The sequence below is a fragment of the Neodiprion pinetum genome, chromosome 5 (genome assembly GCF_021155775.2).
Source record: "Neodiprion pinetum isolate iyNeoPine1 chromosome 5, iyNeoPine1.2, whole genome shotgun sequence".
Lineage (NCBI taxonomy): Eukaryota > Metazoa > Arthropoda > Insecta > Hymenoptera > Diprionidae > Neodiprion > Neodiprion pinetum.
This window is the reverse complement of record NC_060236.1, coordinates 539095-551465: the sequence shown is the minus strand read 5'-3', so window position 1 is coordinate 551465 and position 12371 is coordinate 539095. Positions and strand designations below refer to the sequence as shown.

At 45.9% G+C, this 12371-nt stretch overlaps 1 protein-coding gene across 13 annotated transcripts in view; it reads right to left on the bottom strand.

Moving 5' to 3' along the window:
* Rbp6 (RNA-binding protein 6) overlaps positions 1–12371 on the bottom strand; it is a 406618-nt gene that overhangs the window by 172972 nt on the left and 221275 nt on the right. For all 13 annotated transcript variants that reach the window (XR_011177226.1, XR_011177227.1, XM_069136327.1 and 10 more), the window contains one exon: positions 3446–3487. Coding sequence is in view for 11 of the 13 variants with exons in the window: in XM_069136327.1 (XP_068992428.1) it covers positions 3446–3487 (42 nt within the window). In the remaining 2 variants the exon portion in view is untranslated. The remainder of the gene's footprint in view (positions 1–3445; positions 3488–12371) is intronic.

Genomic DNA, 12371 nt, shown 5'->3' with positions numbered 1-12371 from the left:
GGGCTCCCGTCGTGTCGGCGACGATGTGACCGGGACGGGCTGTTTGCTCGGCGTAAGTGGCGGCCAGTGTCCTTCGTCGACCACCCCCGCCCCCGCATCACCTCCGACACGCGGCCGCGAGACTAGGGAGAAGAACTTTTCCGATCCCGAGTTTTAACCCCCGCTGCAGACACCGGAATCACGCTCACTGCGGGTCTCGTTTTATTCCCTTTTTTGGCAAAACTCGATTCGATCAGCCAGCTGAGGTAGCGCCCATCTCCCGGATTTCATTCGACCTTTGATTCCGAATTTTTACAGTTTTTGTCAGAATTTTTACCATGCGGATTATGCTGTAGTATATGTTTCATTTCAATTACTTCAAGCTGTGCTCCAAAAACATTTCTTCATACGGTGTAAATTAGGCTGGGACTTGAAAAGGTCAGTTTTGAAGTTCGACCCGCACGCCCTCTAAATCGGCTCCGCATAATTCAAAAATAATTCTATGATTTTTTTTGGTTTTTTATCTCAACTCTCATCCGTGCCCCAAAGTTGGTTTGGTTGGTGTTATACTGTTGGTATAAAATTAGCGGTGTTAAAGTTGACTGAACGTGGCCGGTGTGAACTATTATAGGACAATTTTAGTGGTTAATTCAGAACTTGAACGTCAGATAGTATGAGATTGACATAAAAAATGTTCTGATAGAAGTCCGCACTGCGATAGACTCACAGTGTATCCTATCTTACGACTTCGAGCAGGATCGCAATTGTTTCCAGCTCATTTCATAAATAGACAGAAAGTTACAGGAGAACGAGAAACTACTTGGTTACAGAAAAATCTCGCCGAGCTTTATTCGCAACTCGGTTGATTCGTGAATGGCGAAAGGGCGAGAGGGAGCGAGAATCGCCGCTTAGCGAGAAAGAAAAAAGAAGAGAGATGAAGAAGAACCCCGCTACTTTTTTCTGTGTCACCGAGCACCGAACACAAGTGATCCAGGATATTTGAAAAGAAACTTTTTACTCCGTCTCGAGGCTCGGTCGAAGGCTGCGCCCCTTATATTCTTACACGTAATACAAGTGCGACAAATTAGTTGAATATAATTCTCGCCCCGGTTCCCGGAAGCTGTTGCTGCCCTGCCGAGTTGTATCAGTGAGCTTCAAGATGTCGAAGAAGTCGACTCGCACCCTGCGACCCAACGAACCGTTACAACTGCGGAAAAATCCCGTTACAGAGAGAAGCTCGGCGGCTGATCTTCCGCTGAAAACTAGCATCAGCCGGAGGCTGAAGAGGGGAGGTGGAGATCAAAAAGAGATAATCCGGAGCGTCGGGGGGCGGCTTAGCTCAAGGGACGAGTAGTTTAATTTAGAGGGAGATTGACTTGGCCTAATTTCTTCCTCGAGGAGACGGAGCGGGACGACCGAGTGCCGGGGTAATACCGCTACGGGACTACGGTGAACTTTCGTGAAGAAAATGTGCTAGCCGCAAAGTTCATTGAAATGTCATCCGCGGAATCGAGGAGAAGCTCTGTAGGGGCTGAAGAGTGGAAGGCGGCGAACCGGAATCGCTTTGTTACAGTGCTTCCGGGCCGGCGGAAACGGCGCAATGCGCTTCCGACGCGGCGGAAAGTAGCGACAGCCATTACTCGGACTTTACCGTCGTTCCCCATATCCGCGGACATCGGAGCTTGACGCTTTGTTTATCGTCCTGACGTCCCGTAGCCCGAGACACTCAGCTTTTCCTTACATCAGGAAAAAAAGACGCCGTAACGGAGTGAATTTCATAAATAGGATATTTTGGTTAACGATGACGATGAGTGGAGAAAAAGTCCGCCCCCCCGTAAGAAGGAATAACAAAAAGAATTGACTGTCATTTCGAGGTGAATATGCATGATTAGGGTGGTCCTTGTTTGCGGTGTTGAAGAATTTTTTCCACCCCACTCCCTCAAATCAACTTCAAATAATTAAAAAACAATTGCACTTGTTTTTACAGATTTTTCATCTCAATTCTAAGACATGTCGCTTTGTGATTGAAGTTTCTCATGGAAATAGCATGGGAAAAACGTTTTTCTCATGTTATTCGCATGAAAAAATCAGGCAATGGTTTACGAATTATTTGAAGTTGATTTGGGGAATGGGGCGGAAAAAATTCGTCAACATCCAAAATAAGGATCACCGTAATGCACGATCCATCTCGCGAAATGCATCGCACACACTTTTGGCCTGCAATGGCGTTTCCGCAACGCAGGGATGCGGCACTGAAACAAGCAGTGAATACGACCAAAACGAGCTTGCACATCGCCGTTCCGCTTTTCCGAGAGCGTTGCTTCGGTTCACGCACGGAGTTCCGGTGCAGCAGCAGCAGCAGCAGGATGGACGGGTGCCGTGCGATGTTTTGCCATTTTATGAAAATTGCAGCCCCGCGTTTTGTTTGCTCGATATACGTATAGACCCATGGTTGCATGCCTGTGTATTAAATCTACGGGAAAACCGCGGTGTTCCGGTTCCCGGTTTACACGCTGCCGGAATTAAAGCGCTATTTAGACACCGTGCAGTAGCACAAACACGCATATCGCGTTCGGCTGTTGGGTTTGCGGAAAATACAAACAGGCGTTGATGCATTTCCTGATTAGCCATTTCGGCCGCGCGTATAATCGCGTATAATATATTTAGCAAGCGGTAAAATCGAAACAAAGATAGATGTTAATCATCGTCAGTGAGCGCGGTCTTCGACCAAGTTCTTTTCGTTTCTTCCACCCGTTTTTCAACCTCCGCTTCCAATCATCCGCTGTGGCGGATATGTACTATACTGTACATAGTATACGTGTTCATGTACTGTGCGGAGAAGAAAGGGTGAAAATTGAAGGGTTGCGGGCGGGGTTGTGAAAAAAGTTGAGGTGGCCGAGGAGCTTTAGGTATGGACAGACAACGCGGATTCGGGGAAGTTTGGAAGGGGTTCGGAGCTGACTGCAGGTATTCCGGGTACAATTAAAATTAGCGCAATTCATTCGCTCGACGGTAATTTTCGCGTGCCTGGCATTTATATTATTAAACTACGCAAATTTCGCACAACTATATACCGGAGCTATGTACATAGATATATGTATATATACATATATATTGTAAATCGGCGTGTACGCGAAAGGGAAGAAAATTATTTCCCATTTTGACAGTGAATTCGGTTAATTGCGCTTATTATATATGTACCTGCGCTTCGCATTGTGGAAGAACAGCGGATGGCTCGACGACGTGCAAAACTCCGTTTGAATTCATCGTTAAACCTTTTTTTCAGTTCATAATTCTTTCTCGGTGTTGCTCGGCAAAAGCGGTGAAGCGAAAAAAAACCGAGTAGGTACAAATGGTACGAATAATAATAACGATAAACTCTCTTTTCTAGTTTCCTTTACCCGTCTCTCTTTTTCTATCTCTCTCTTTCGAGAATTTCTAATTATCGAATAAAAATTGAACGTACCTTCGGATGTGCTCTCCTTGGAAACGCCACCTTTGGGTCGATCTGGAACAGAGAAATAAAAGAGAAAGGATTAGACTCGTTACCCCGAGTTTATCAGGGACGTGATTCTCTGGGGTGGGGGTAAGAAAATAGAATCCCTAATTGATAGAAGGACCGAAATATCGAATTTTCACACACTCGAAAATTTTGTTGGTAGAATTTAAAAATGTGGCAAGTTCAAGTACAGAAAATTGAAAACACAGCAAGTCGAAGTACAGAAAGACAAGGTATAGAAGGGTGACAATATCAAACAGCAACATCGAGAATCTGTATACGATTCTACATATACTAGCGAAGGGGATTCTGACCATTCTACAGTTTGGCATTCTATGTTTTTACCTTTCTAATCTTCTACTTCTCCATACTTCGACTACTTCAACATTTTCAAGTTCTATCTATATTAAGTTTTCGCTGGTTTAAAAATTCGATATCGTGGGTTTTTTTCAATTTCTGCAGCATGAAACTGGCCGTGTTTCAGAATCCCGCGTGAATTTACCGAGCCGAGCCGAGCGAGCTGCAGGCGGTAATGATATCAATAAACAAACGGCATTCGGGGGGATACGAAGCAAGGCTAATCAGCATAAATGGTTTGTTTCGAGCGTAGCTGCGTAGGTACAGGTGGTTAAACGCGAGTTACGCTGTTTGCGCAAAGCGTTTAGTTCTACACCCCCCCCCCCCCCCCACCTCTGTACCAATTTGTTTACCGGCGATATTAAGCCATGGGCAAAAAAAGTTGAAATTTTTATCCGCGTAGTACACATGTATTATAGCAGCGGTGAAAATTGGAAGATAATGTAATAGAATCGGCGCTAGTTTCGGCCAAGCTAAAACCGGAATTTGAGGGAAGATCGTATCGATCCGGTAGGAAGAAGCGGGGAAATTCATATCCTCGTAAATGTTAATGAAAGCTGCGGGGGCGGTATAACTCTCGAGCAATCTCTGTTATCAATCAAAAGCCGCGTGGCGTTTCCGGCGCAGGGCTGAACGAGGGCGCAGAGGAAGAGTGTGACGGGTGAATTTAGCATAACACGCGGGTGAGAGAAAGCTCGATTTTCATACGTCTCGCCGGGTACGCGCGGCAATTTTCCGTTCTCGCATCGCGCTTTTACACCCTCGTCAAATCATTCCGCAACAATTTTCCGAAACCCGTGCAGTTCGAAGCTCTGACCGACGACTGACCGCCGTTTTGTTGTCGAATCGAGTCGTTCCGCATGCCGCAGCCGCAGCGTTCTCGAAATAGGAAAAATTCTCCGTTTATACCGACGAAGACGCGTCTCGCGCAAAATTCGAGAATAGTGGTGCAAGGAAAAAGGGATTATGCGCACCCTTGAAACGGCAAAGGAACGGCAATTCCGGGCCGAGATTGAAGTCGGGAAGTGTGTGCAGCCGGAACTTGAAAGCGTTCCGTTCTCTTCCGCGCACTTAACTTGAGATTGTGTGCATGCAGTCTATGAGTGTGCTTTTTTATTTTCTTCGTCTTCTTTCAGTCTCGTTTCTTTTCCTCCGTTTCACATTTTCGAACCGATTGAGCGTGGCAAACAGCGCGGCTACAGGGCGCTATGCAAATCCGGGCTGCATCGGTGATTCTGAACTGGAAAAGACAGCCGGGCGAAAGGCGAATATTCGCGACGAGTACGCAGGATGCCGGACAGTTCCTGCCCTGCGTCGTATTCTCTCTTCGCCTCTTTCGCTACGTCCAGTCTCGTTACATATGCAAAAGAGACACGCGTGCCAGACTGAAGCTCATGCAGGTATTCGCTCCTCGCAGCTGTGAACTTTGCTCGAGTTTATCCGTATACAAGATTCAGCACCAAGTGCCGAATGGTTGGTTTATGGTATATATGCTATGTGCTTTGGACTTTTCGAACGGAAAACGCGAGGGCTTTGAAACTGCAGCTATACCTAACATGTGTGTGTAAGCTGCGCGGTTTAAATTCGTTCAACGACGCGAATGTCCGTGCAGAAAGTTGGAAGATCACCGATTCCGGAAATCGGTATGCAACGACTTGCGAGTATTTTCGTATTACTTGAGATCGGAGGTTTAAGTCAATCGAGTGGTTTGATCCCGATCACTGCTGAAGCTATTTTCTTCAACAGCGTCGAGACGTCGATGACGACTGCAGTCGGTGAGTTTCAAGTATCTTGTATGTTTATGAGAAATTCCATGCAAAATCGACCGAATTAATCCATTGCCAGTATCGTGAATGTTTATATAAATAATCACCTATGAAAAGTTTCATTATACAGAAAGTTAAACATGACGAGAGTAAATTTGGCATGGAATGCCCCTGAATATATACTTAGTAGAAATGACAAGATTCGCAGTAAAATTCCGGTAAACATCGAGAGAACGAATCGTGTTTGAGATGGGACTTTGAGGTTGATCAGCGATTCGTCCAGGTGACAACACCCCGACCGTCAAGATGCAGGCATTCGTGACTCGTGAGTTCCACGCGAGGTGAAACTCGCGTCACGTTGCCATTCGGCTTTAACGCTACAGCAATGTTGGAGAGGAATAGGGTATAGTTAGCGGCGGGGATGCAGAGGAAGCGAGCGAACCGGGTGCGGACTATGGTTGAAAGGCATTCCCAGCACCATAGAATCTCTGATATTGCTTTTTAAATTAATGCACCTCGTTTCCCGACGCTTTTAAACACGGCACCTTGTTCAGAGAACCGCAGCAGCCCGGCAACCTTAATTCCCGTCAAATCCCCGGGACGAACACGCGGCTCTTGTCTAGATTAGATGGTCCCGAAGTACATGCAGATACGTAAACCGGATGTTTCGCTATCGCCGCGATATCTCGCTGCGCTCTCCATGCGAGTACCTGCTCTGTGTACCTAAGGTTTGGTCTGAGAGACCGGAAGCCGAGCTTTTCTCTCTCCCCAAGACGACCAAGTTCGCGCAAATTCGGGCCACCTTACTTTTTATTCACTTCGTTCGCTTCTTTTCCTCCTCTCTCCTGTAATACTCTCGGTGGGAAAACTTTTTTAATTGCTTTTCGATAGATTGTTCTTTCGCTCGGTTCAAGTTTCCTTAATTTCTTTTTTTTTCTCCCTCTACCTTTCTCGTTCCTGAAATGCGAAAGTCTTGGGGCAAGAGTGGAGATTGAATAATTGATCGTCGGAAATATGATATTTTATTATACATATACGTGTATATATATATACATATTAGGGCGATCCGTTTTCAATATAAATTGATATAAATTTTCAATATTTGGAAACCTAAAAAAGGCGCTTTTCTCAACCACCCTAACACACATATATTAGATATAATATATAATTTAGTTTGAGCTGTGAAGGAATTGTTATTGAATTTTGAAACCGCAATTCGTCCAAAGTTATCCGTGTTTGAACCAACGGGCTGCAAATACGCCGGTTAATTCGTCTGGCAAATTGAACGCAAATATAAGCGATTCTGTAGGTAATATGTTCGGCGTGTGCAGTGATTTCGGAATTATTCGTGCCCTTTTTGTTGTTTTTACTTTATTTTTCACCTGAAATCCTCTGTGATTCGTTTCGATTCACGGAGTGACCCAAATAAAAATAATAAAAATATTTAAAAAAAATCGCTATCGACGCCGCAGCTTGTATTTCCATATCTGGACTGTATTATTATTGGTCACGAAAGTATTTCATCTCGCGATTCCTATACACACCGACTCTACTGTGAAATATACATACGTGTATAACGACACACTGGCGGATTAACGGAGGGCGGAAAGAGGTGGGAGTTCGTGTAATTAAAACTCGAATCCCCGTGTCGTCTGTTCATAAGCCACTATACCCGTAGCTTAGCATTTTGAAACAAATACAAATTAACATATATTCAATATACGAGAAACCGCGTGGCCAATTTTAGCCATCTTTTTTTCCCGCAGGAAAATTTTCGCGTATCTATAACCGATTCTCCAGAGGGATTATAAGCCGCGATTTAGAAAGCCGGCACACGCGAACGGTCCAACGATTCTCCCGCCTCGCAAGCCACGGGCAGATTGCTCCAAGTATCCCGGAAGCTGAATTCCGGGAGCGTATTTCGCGTGCCAAAAATCGCTTTTCAAGACGGGATGAACCGGCCCGCGGAATTGGACGCGAAGAATCGGAGGATCGCAGACCGTTCGATGGTCGTGCGGATTTAATTGCAAATTTTACGCTGCGGAGCTTCGTTTTTTCTATACAGCAATAAAAAATCCATTACAAATTACTAATTAATCTCAGAATCGTTTCGCTCTAGAGGTGATGGTCACTGCCCGGATCTTTATTTTGATCGTAAAGAACGATCCGCACTCCGCGTGTAAGCTTACGTTACGGGCTTGCTGACGCTTTCGGATATAAAAATAAGCCGGTATAATAGGAGGAAGAGGACATCTGCGCGGGAATGAGATGATAAAATAACGGGTTATCGTAATTCTCAGTTTGCGGAAGAACATTTCGCGTATACGCAACAATTTGTGACAATATTTGGAAGCGCGATAGCGGCCTATTAAAAGCGTCGATTCGTACTGCCGGACACGAGGAGACGTGTGGGATTCGTTCTGTACACACGGAGCAAAAGCCCCGCGGCATGATGGCCAATAGAGTCGTGTACACACCCGGAGAGGTTGGTCAGTTATATGGCCGAAGAACTGAGCGATAGCTTTTAATATTCGTAAATATACCAGCTGCGCGCCACGCCGGCTATGATATGCGGCAAGGCAAAGAGGGACGAGTTAACTCTGGAAATTTACTCTTATTCGAGTCGAGCTCAGCGTTGTTGGGCAAAAAAAAAACATACCGTTTTCCATACAGCGATATGACGATGATGTTTAATCTAATTATTCATGCTTTCTTTGACAAGGAGAGAATAGAAAAAGACAGTCGAAATGCGATGATTATGTTGATAAAATAAAATAGAATTACCAGTTTAATCAACGACACGGTCTTTATTGAACGCAAGATGATATATGGTTTCGTTGTGACGAAGAAATTTTCCTAGATTATGCATCAATCTTTCCAAGCGACGAACTGGAGGAAGGTATCGCGTTAGCAACTGATTCGATTTTCTTGGATCAGTCGCAATGTTGTATATGGGCACATTTGGTGGGCATAAATCGTTAATCAAATCTGTCGGATCATTTCTAAAAAACATACCATCGTCTATGTTGCTGCTTGACAACAATAAAAATAGTAACAATCGATAAGTCCCTTCATCCAACAATAAGTAAATTTAATCGCGGTACCTAGTGAACCGAAATATATACCAACAGGAACAGCAACAATTTGGTGTGTCGAAGTGATCCCATTTCATTGTTCAACAATGTTCTTTTCCCCAGTCGCTGAACAAGGAGAGCGGGTTAAATTTAATAGAGAGTCCGAGTGTCGGGATTGTGTGTCGGTGACAGCTAACGTCAAAAGCATTCGGCGCCAGCAGCCTGCAATATTCGAAGGCGCGCATCGCCTGGCTTTGCTAGACGTCGCGTATTATAGCTGTACAGTGTACACGTATACGTACGATACCTATATGGGACAAATCCACTTCTCGCAGAATCGAAGCGAAGAGAAGTTCGTACACGTACAGTGCCGTGTAAGAGCCAGATTGAAAGCAGTTTTACGCGAGATATTCGAGTTTTGACTCGAGGAGATTTCGCGCGTCGATCCCTGATCTGAGTTTGATTTTTTTTAAGGAGACCTCTTTTCATCCACCCGTTCGACTCATCGGCTGACTGAATTGGCTCCTGTAACGCAAAGATTCGAGAGGGTGAAAATCAGTGATCGTCATCTTTGGAACCATGCAGAGGAGGAATATCATGGATGAAAACAGGAAGCAGCTGTCCCGCTGTTGCTGACGTTGCGAACTCTTTGGCGAGAAACCGGAAAAGATAGTCGTATCTAATCCGGCGTTATTACAGATCCAGGAATTGCATTCTCCCTACGGAATAATGCGGGATGATTATTCCTTTTTTTATCTGCACTTCTTTCAAACTCGATGCGATGAGTTTCGCCGGCAAAATTCCCGCGATTAGACTTCGGTCTGGTGAAGCCGTTTGTCGCTGACACTTTGACATGGGGTGCGAGACGAGAGTGCACGGCGAGATGAGGGGAGAGAGAGAGAGAGAGAGGAGAGGGCGACAAGGCGGACATCGCAGGGCCGAGACTGCTGCGTCGGGCAGTTATGAGTTCCCGTAATTGTTTTGTCGCGCTTCGGGCGTCGTTGTCCAGTTTCTGCTGCAGAGAACGGGCAGTCAGACATTGCAGCGGCTAGTTGGCTAGTTACCCTTTCCGAGTTTGTGCAAACAGCGCGTGGACTTCGCCTACCGGATGCCAATTCGCCGGGGTAAATGAGCCGCCCCTAGGGATCGAGACGGCAAAGCGCTGGTGTGTTTGCACAATTTCACCGCGGAAGCACTGCAGCTGCAACGAAGGAAAAGAATCGGTTGCATCGTCCAAGTCGCGGCGAAACGAGAAATTTAGCGATCGTTTAATTGAATCATTGCCAATGTTTAGCAGTCACACTACAGAAGAGTTCTCGGTACTGATTGCTGTACCGACAGAGTCACGGAAACTTGTCCAAGGCACGAAGCCTTTTCGAGAATGTTCGTGGATGGCGGATATCACGGCTCTGATTGACTTTATCGATCCTTCGGAATTTTGCCGAGTAAGGATTGAAACTATGGTGAGTCGGAGAAAATTGCCAGAAGGGTGGGGCGTCAAAATTATCATACGATCGATAACATCGGTTAACTAAGCGATCCGATGATCAATAAAGTCAACAAGAATGGGGATATCCCCGACCCTCTAACGTTATCGAAAAAAGGTTCGTCTTGGCTGAATGTCGGTAACTGTGTCGGTGCAGGAATCTTAGTCCAGAACTCTCCTTGCATACCTCGTTGTTTGCTCAAAAGAAGAAAAAAAAAATACTTCAGCCACCTATCTCATTCTCTAAATTCGAAATGGGTGAAAATTCGCTGATTCCCAGTTACAAGTGCCCGTGTTTAGGGGAAATAATATTGAACAGATTCGCGCGTGAATGAAAATCACGAGGAATTCTTCTCCGATTTGTTTTCAGGTTCCAGCGGCTGGGGCAGGCGAAATTATCGAGCCGAGGAAAGAAACACGGCGTGCAATTAGCCGACGCTGCCGCCGCCGAGTGACTTCGATAATCGGCACGAAGGCCCCGGGCGGGTGTCTGCCGCTCTTCTCCACGGCTCACCCTCGTTCTCGTCCTCAACGTCCGTCCGAATCCCATCCGACTAGCTCTGCTAAGCCGCCGCCACTACTTCGTGGGAACTCACCGTCTGCTCAGCGAGGCACCCTTTAATTATCCACTTTCCTTGTAACTCCTGTTTTTCCCAGAGATTCTCGCAAAGTTTTAAAAGCACGGCGATATCAACATTCTCCGCCGCCCTCCTGAGCTACAAGTCGAAACTGCCCTTTAAACCCGGAGAAATGATCGGTGCGACGTATTCTTGTTACAGTTCACAATCTGCTAAATTTTTTCTCAATTTTAATCAATTATCGAACCATTTCTACGCATCTATAATCGCATTTGTACGTATATTGAAATATGTGCGAAAAGAGTCTAGATAATAATAACGGTGATGGCAAATCACTCGGAAAAGTTCTCGAACGAGTTTGAGGGTTGTAATTTTTACGGCCCTTCTCCTAATTACCATGTAATACGCACACGTGTATCTCGGACGAAGATACATCTGCCCGATAGGTGTTTGGTACACGAGATTGTGCGAGGTAGCAGTCATCCGTCAATTATAACCGGGGATGCGTGTATATACGGGTTCTCAATAAACGAGCCATTACGGGAATTGGTTTCATCTTATCCGAGTAAAGCAGCCTAGCAGCAACGGCGGCGGGTAGAATCGGCTCACCTCTCTCGCCGGTAGGTATATCATTTCAATTTTGTATCAGGCGTCGGCGTATGAGATACGTTAGTTTAGCGAGACCGTCGCCGCGGATCGGAGATGCGGGAGAAAAGCTGGAGAAAATATGTGATAAACATTTTGGAAAAAGGTATAAAAAAAAGTAATCAAAAAGTATACAAAGAGGAGTAGAAAAAAAACGCACCCACAAAAACGCGAAAACGAGGAAGGGGGAAAAAAGGATCGAGAAGCAGGCCAACAAACGCCCGAGTCGAAGAAGGAAAAATACGTTTCCGTTGCGATGCTGCATAAAAAGCATCCCTCGGTTGCCCTGCAGTGATTGCATTTGCAATTACGACTCGGACCGCGTCGCGGATCGTGCTCTACAGCTTTTTCTCCACCGCACCGTTTTATAAATTACGCGTCAAAGTCCGGCGGTTGGAAGTTTCGATCGTCAGCTCGAGCAGCATCGACGGACAAAGCTTGCAGGGCTTTTTTCCCGCCGCGGATGCGCGAAATCGTCGCGGATACGGAAAGAAGGATACGATCCTATTGCGAATATCCGTCCGGTTCCTTTGCGCTTCTGGATAAAAAGCGGACGGCACTCGCCATCGGCGTTACATTGCCGTCCCGGTTTTTCGCCCTCGCTTTCAGCTTTCCGTTTTACGCTAACCGTCTACGTTGGGTATATTCGGATCTTCTTGCCGCTTCGGAACGAAACTGCGCTCCACCAGCACCACCGCTGAGTTTTACGCGTGTTTAATCTGAAAATGGATTGCCGCCGGAGAATGTGAGTGAGAAAGAGAGAGAGAGAGGTATATACATAGTATACGCAGAGCGAGAGGAAGAGAAAAGCTCTGCGACTGCGGAAATCTCTCGGCGATCCCTTGCTTTGCAGAAACGGACGGACAACGCGGAATTGTAACATGTTACTCGGAGCGTGATGACGGAGTCTCGAATTTTGGTAATTGGCTATTAACCAGCCCCGGCTTTTTCGATTGATGATGATAGAAGACGGAGAAACTCGGCCAA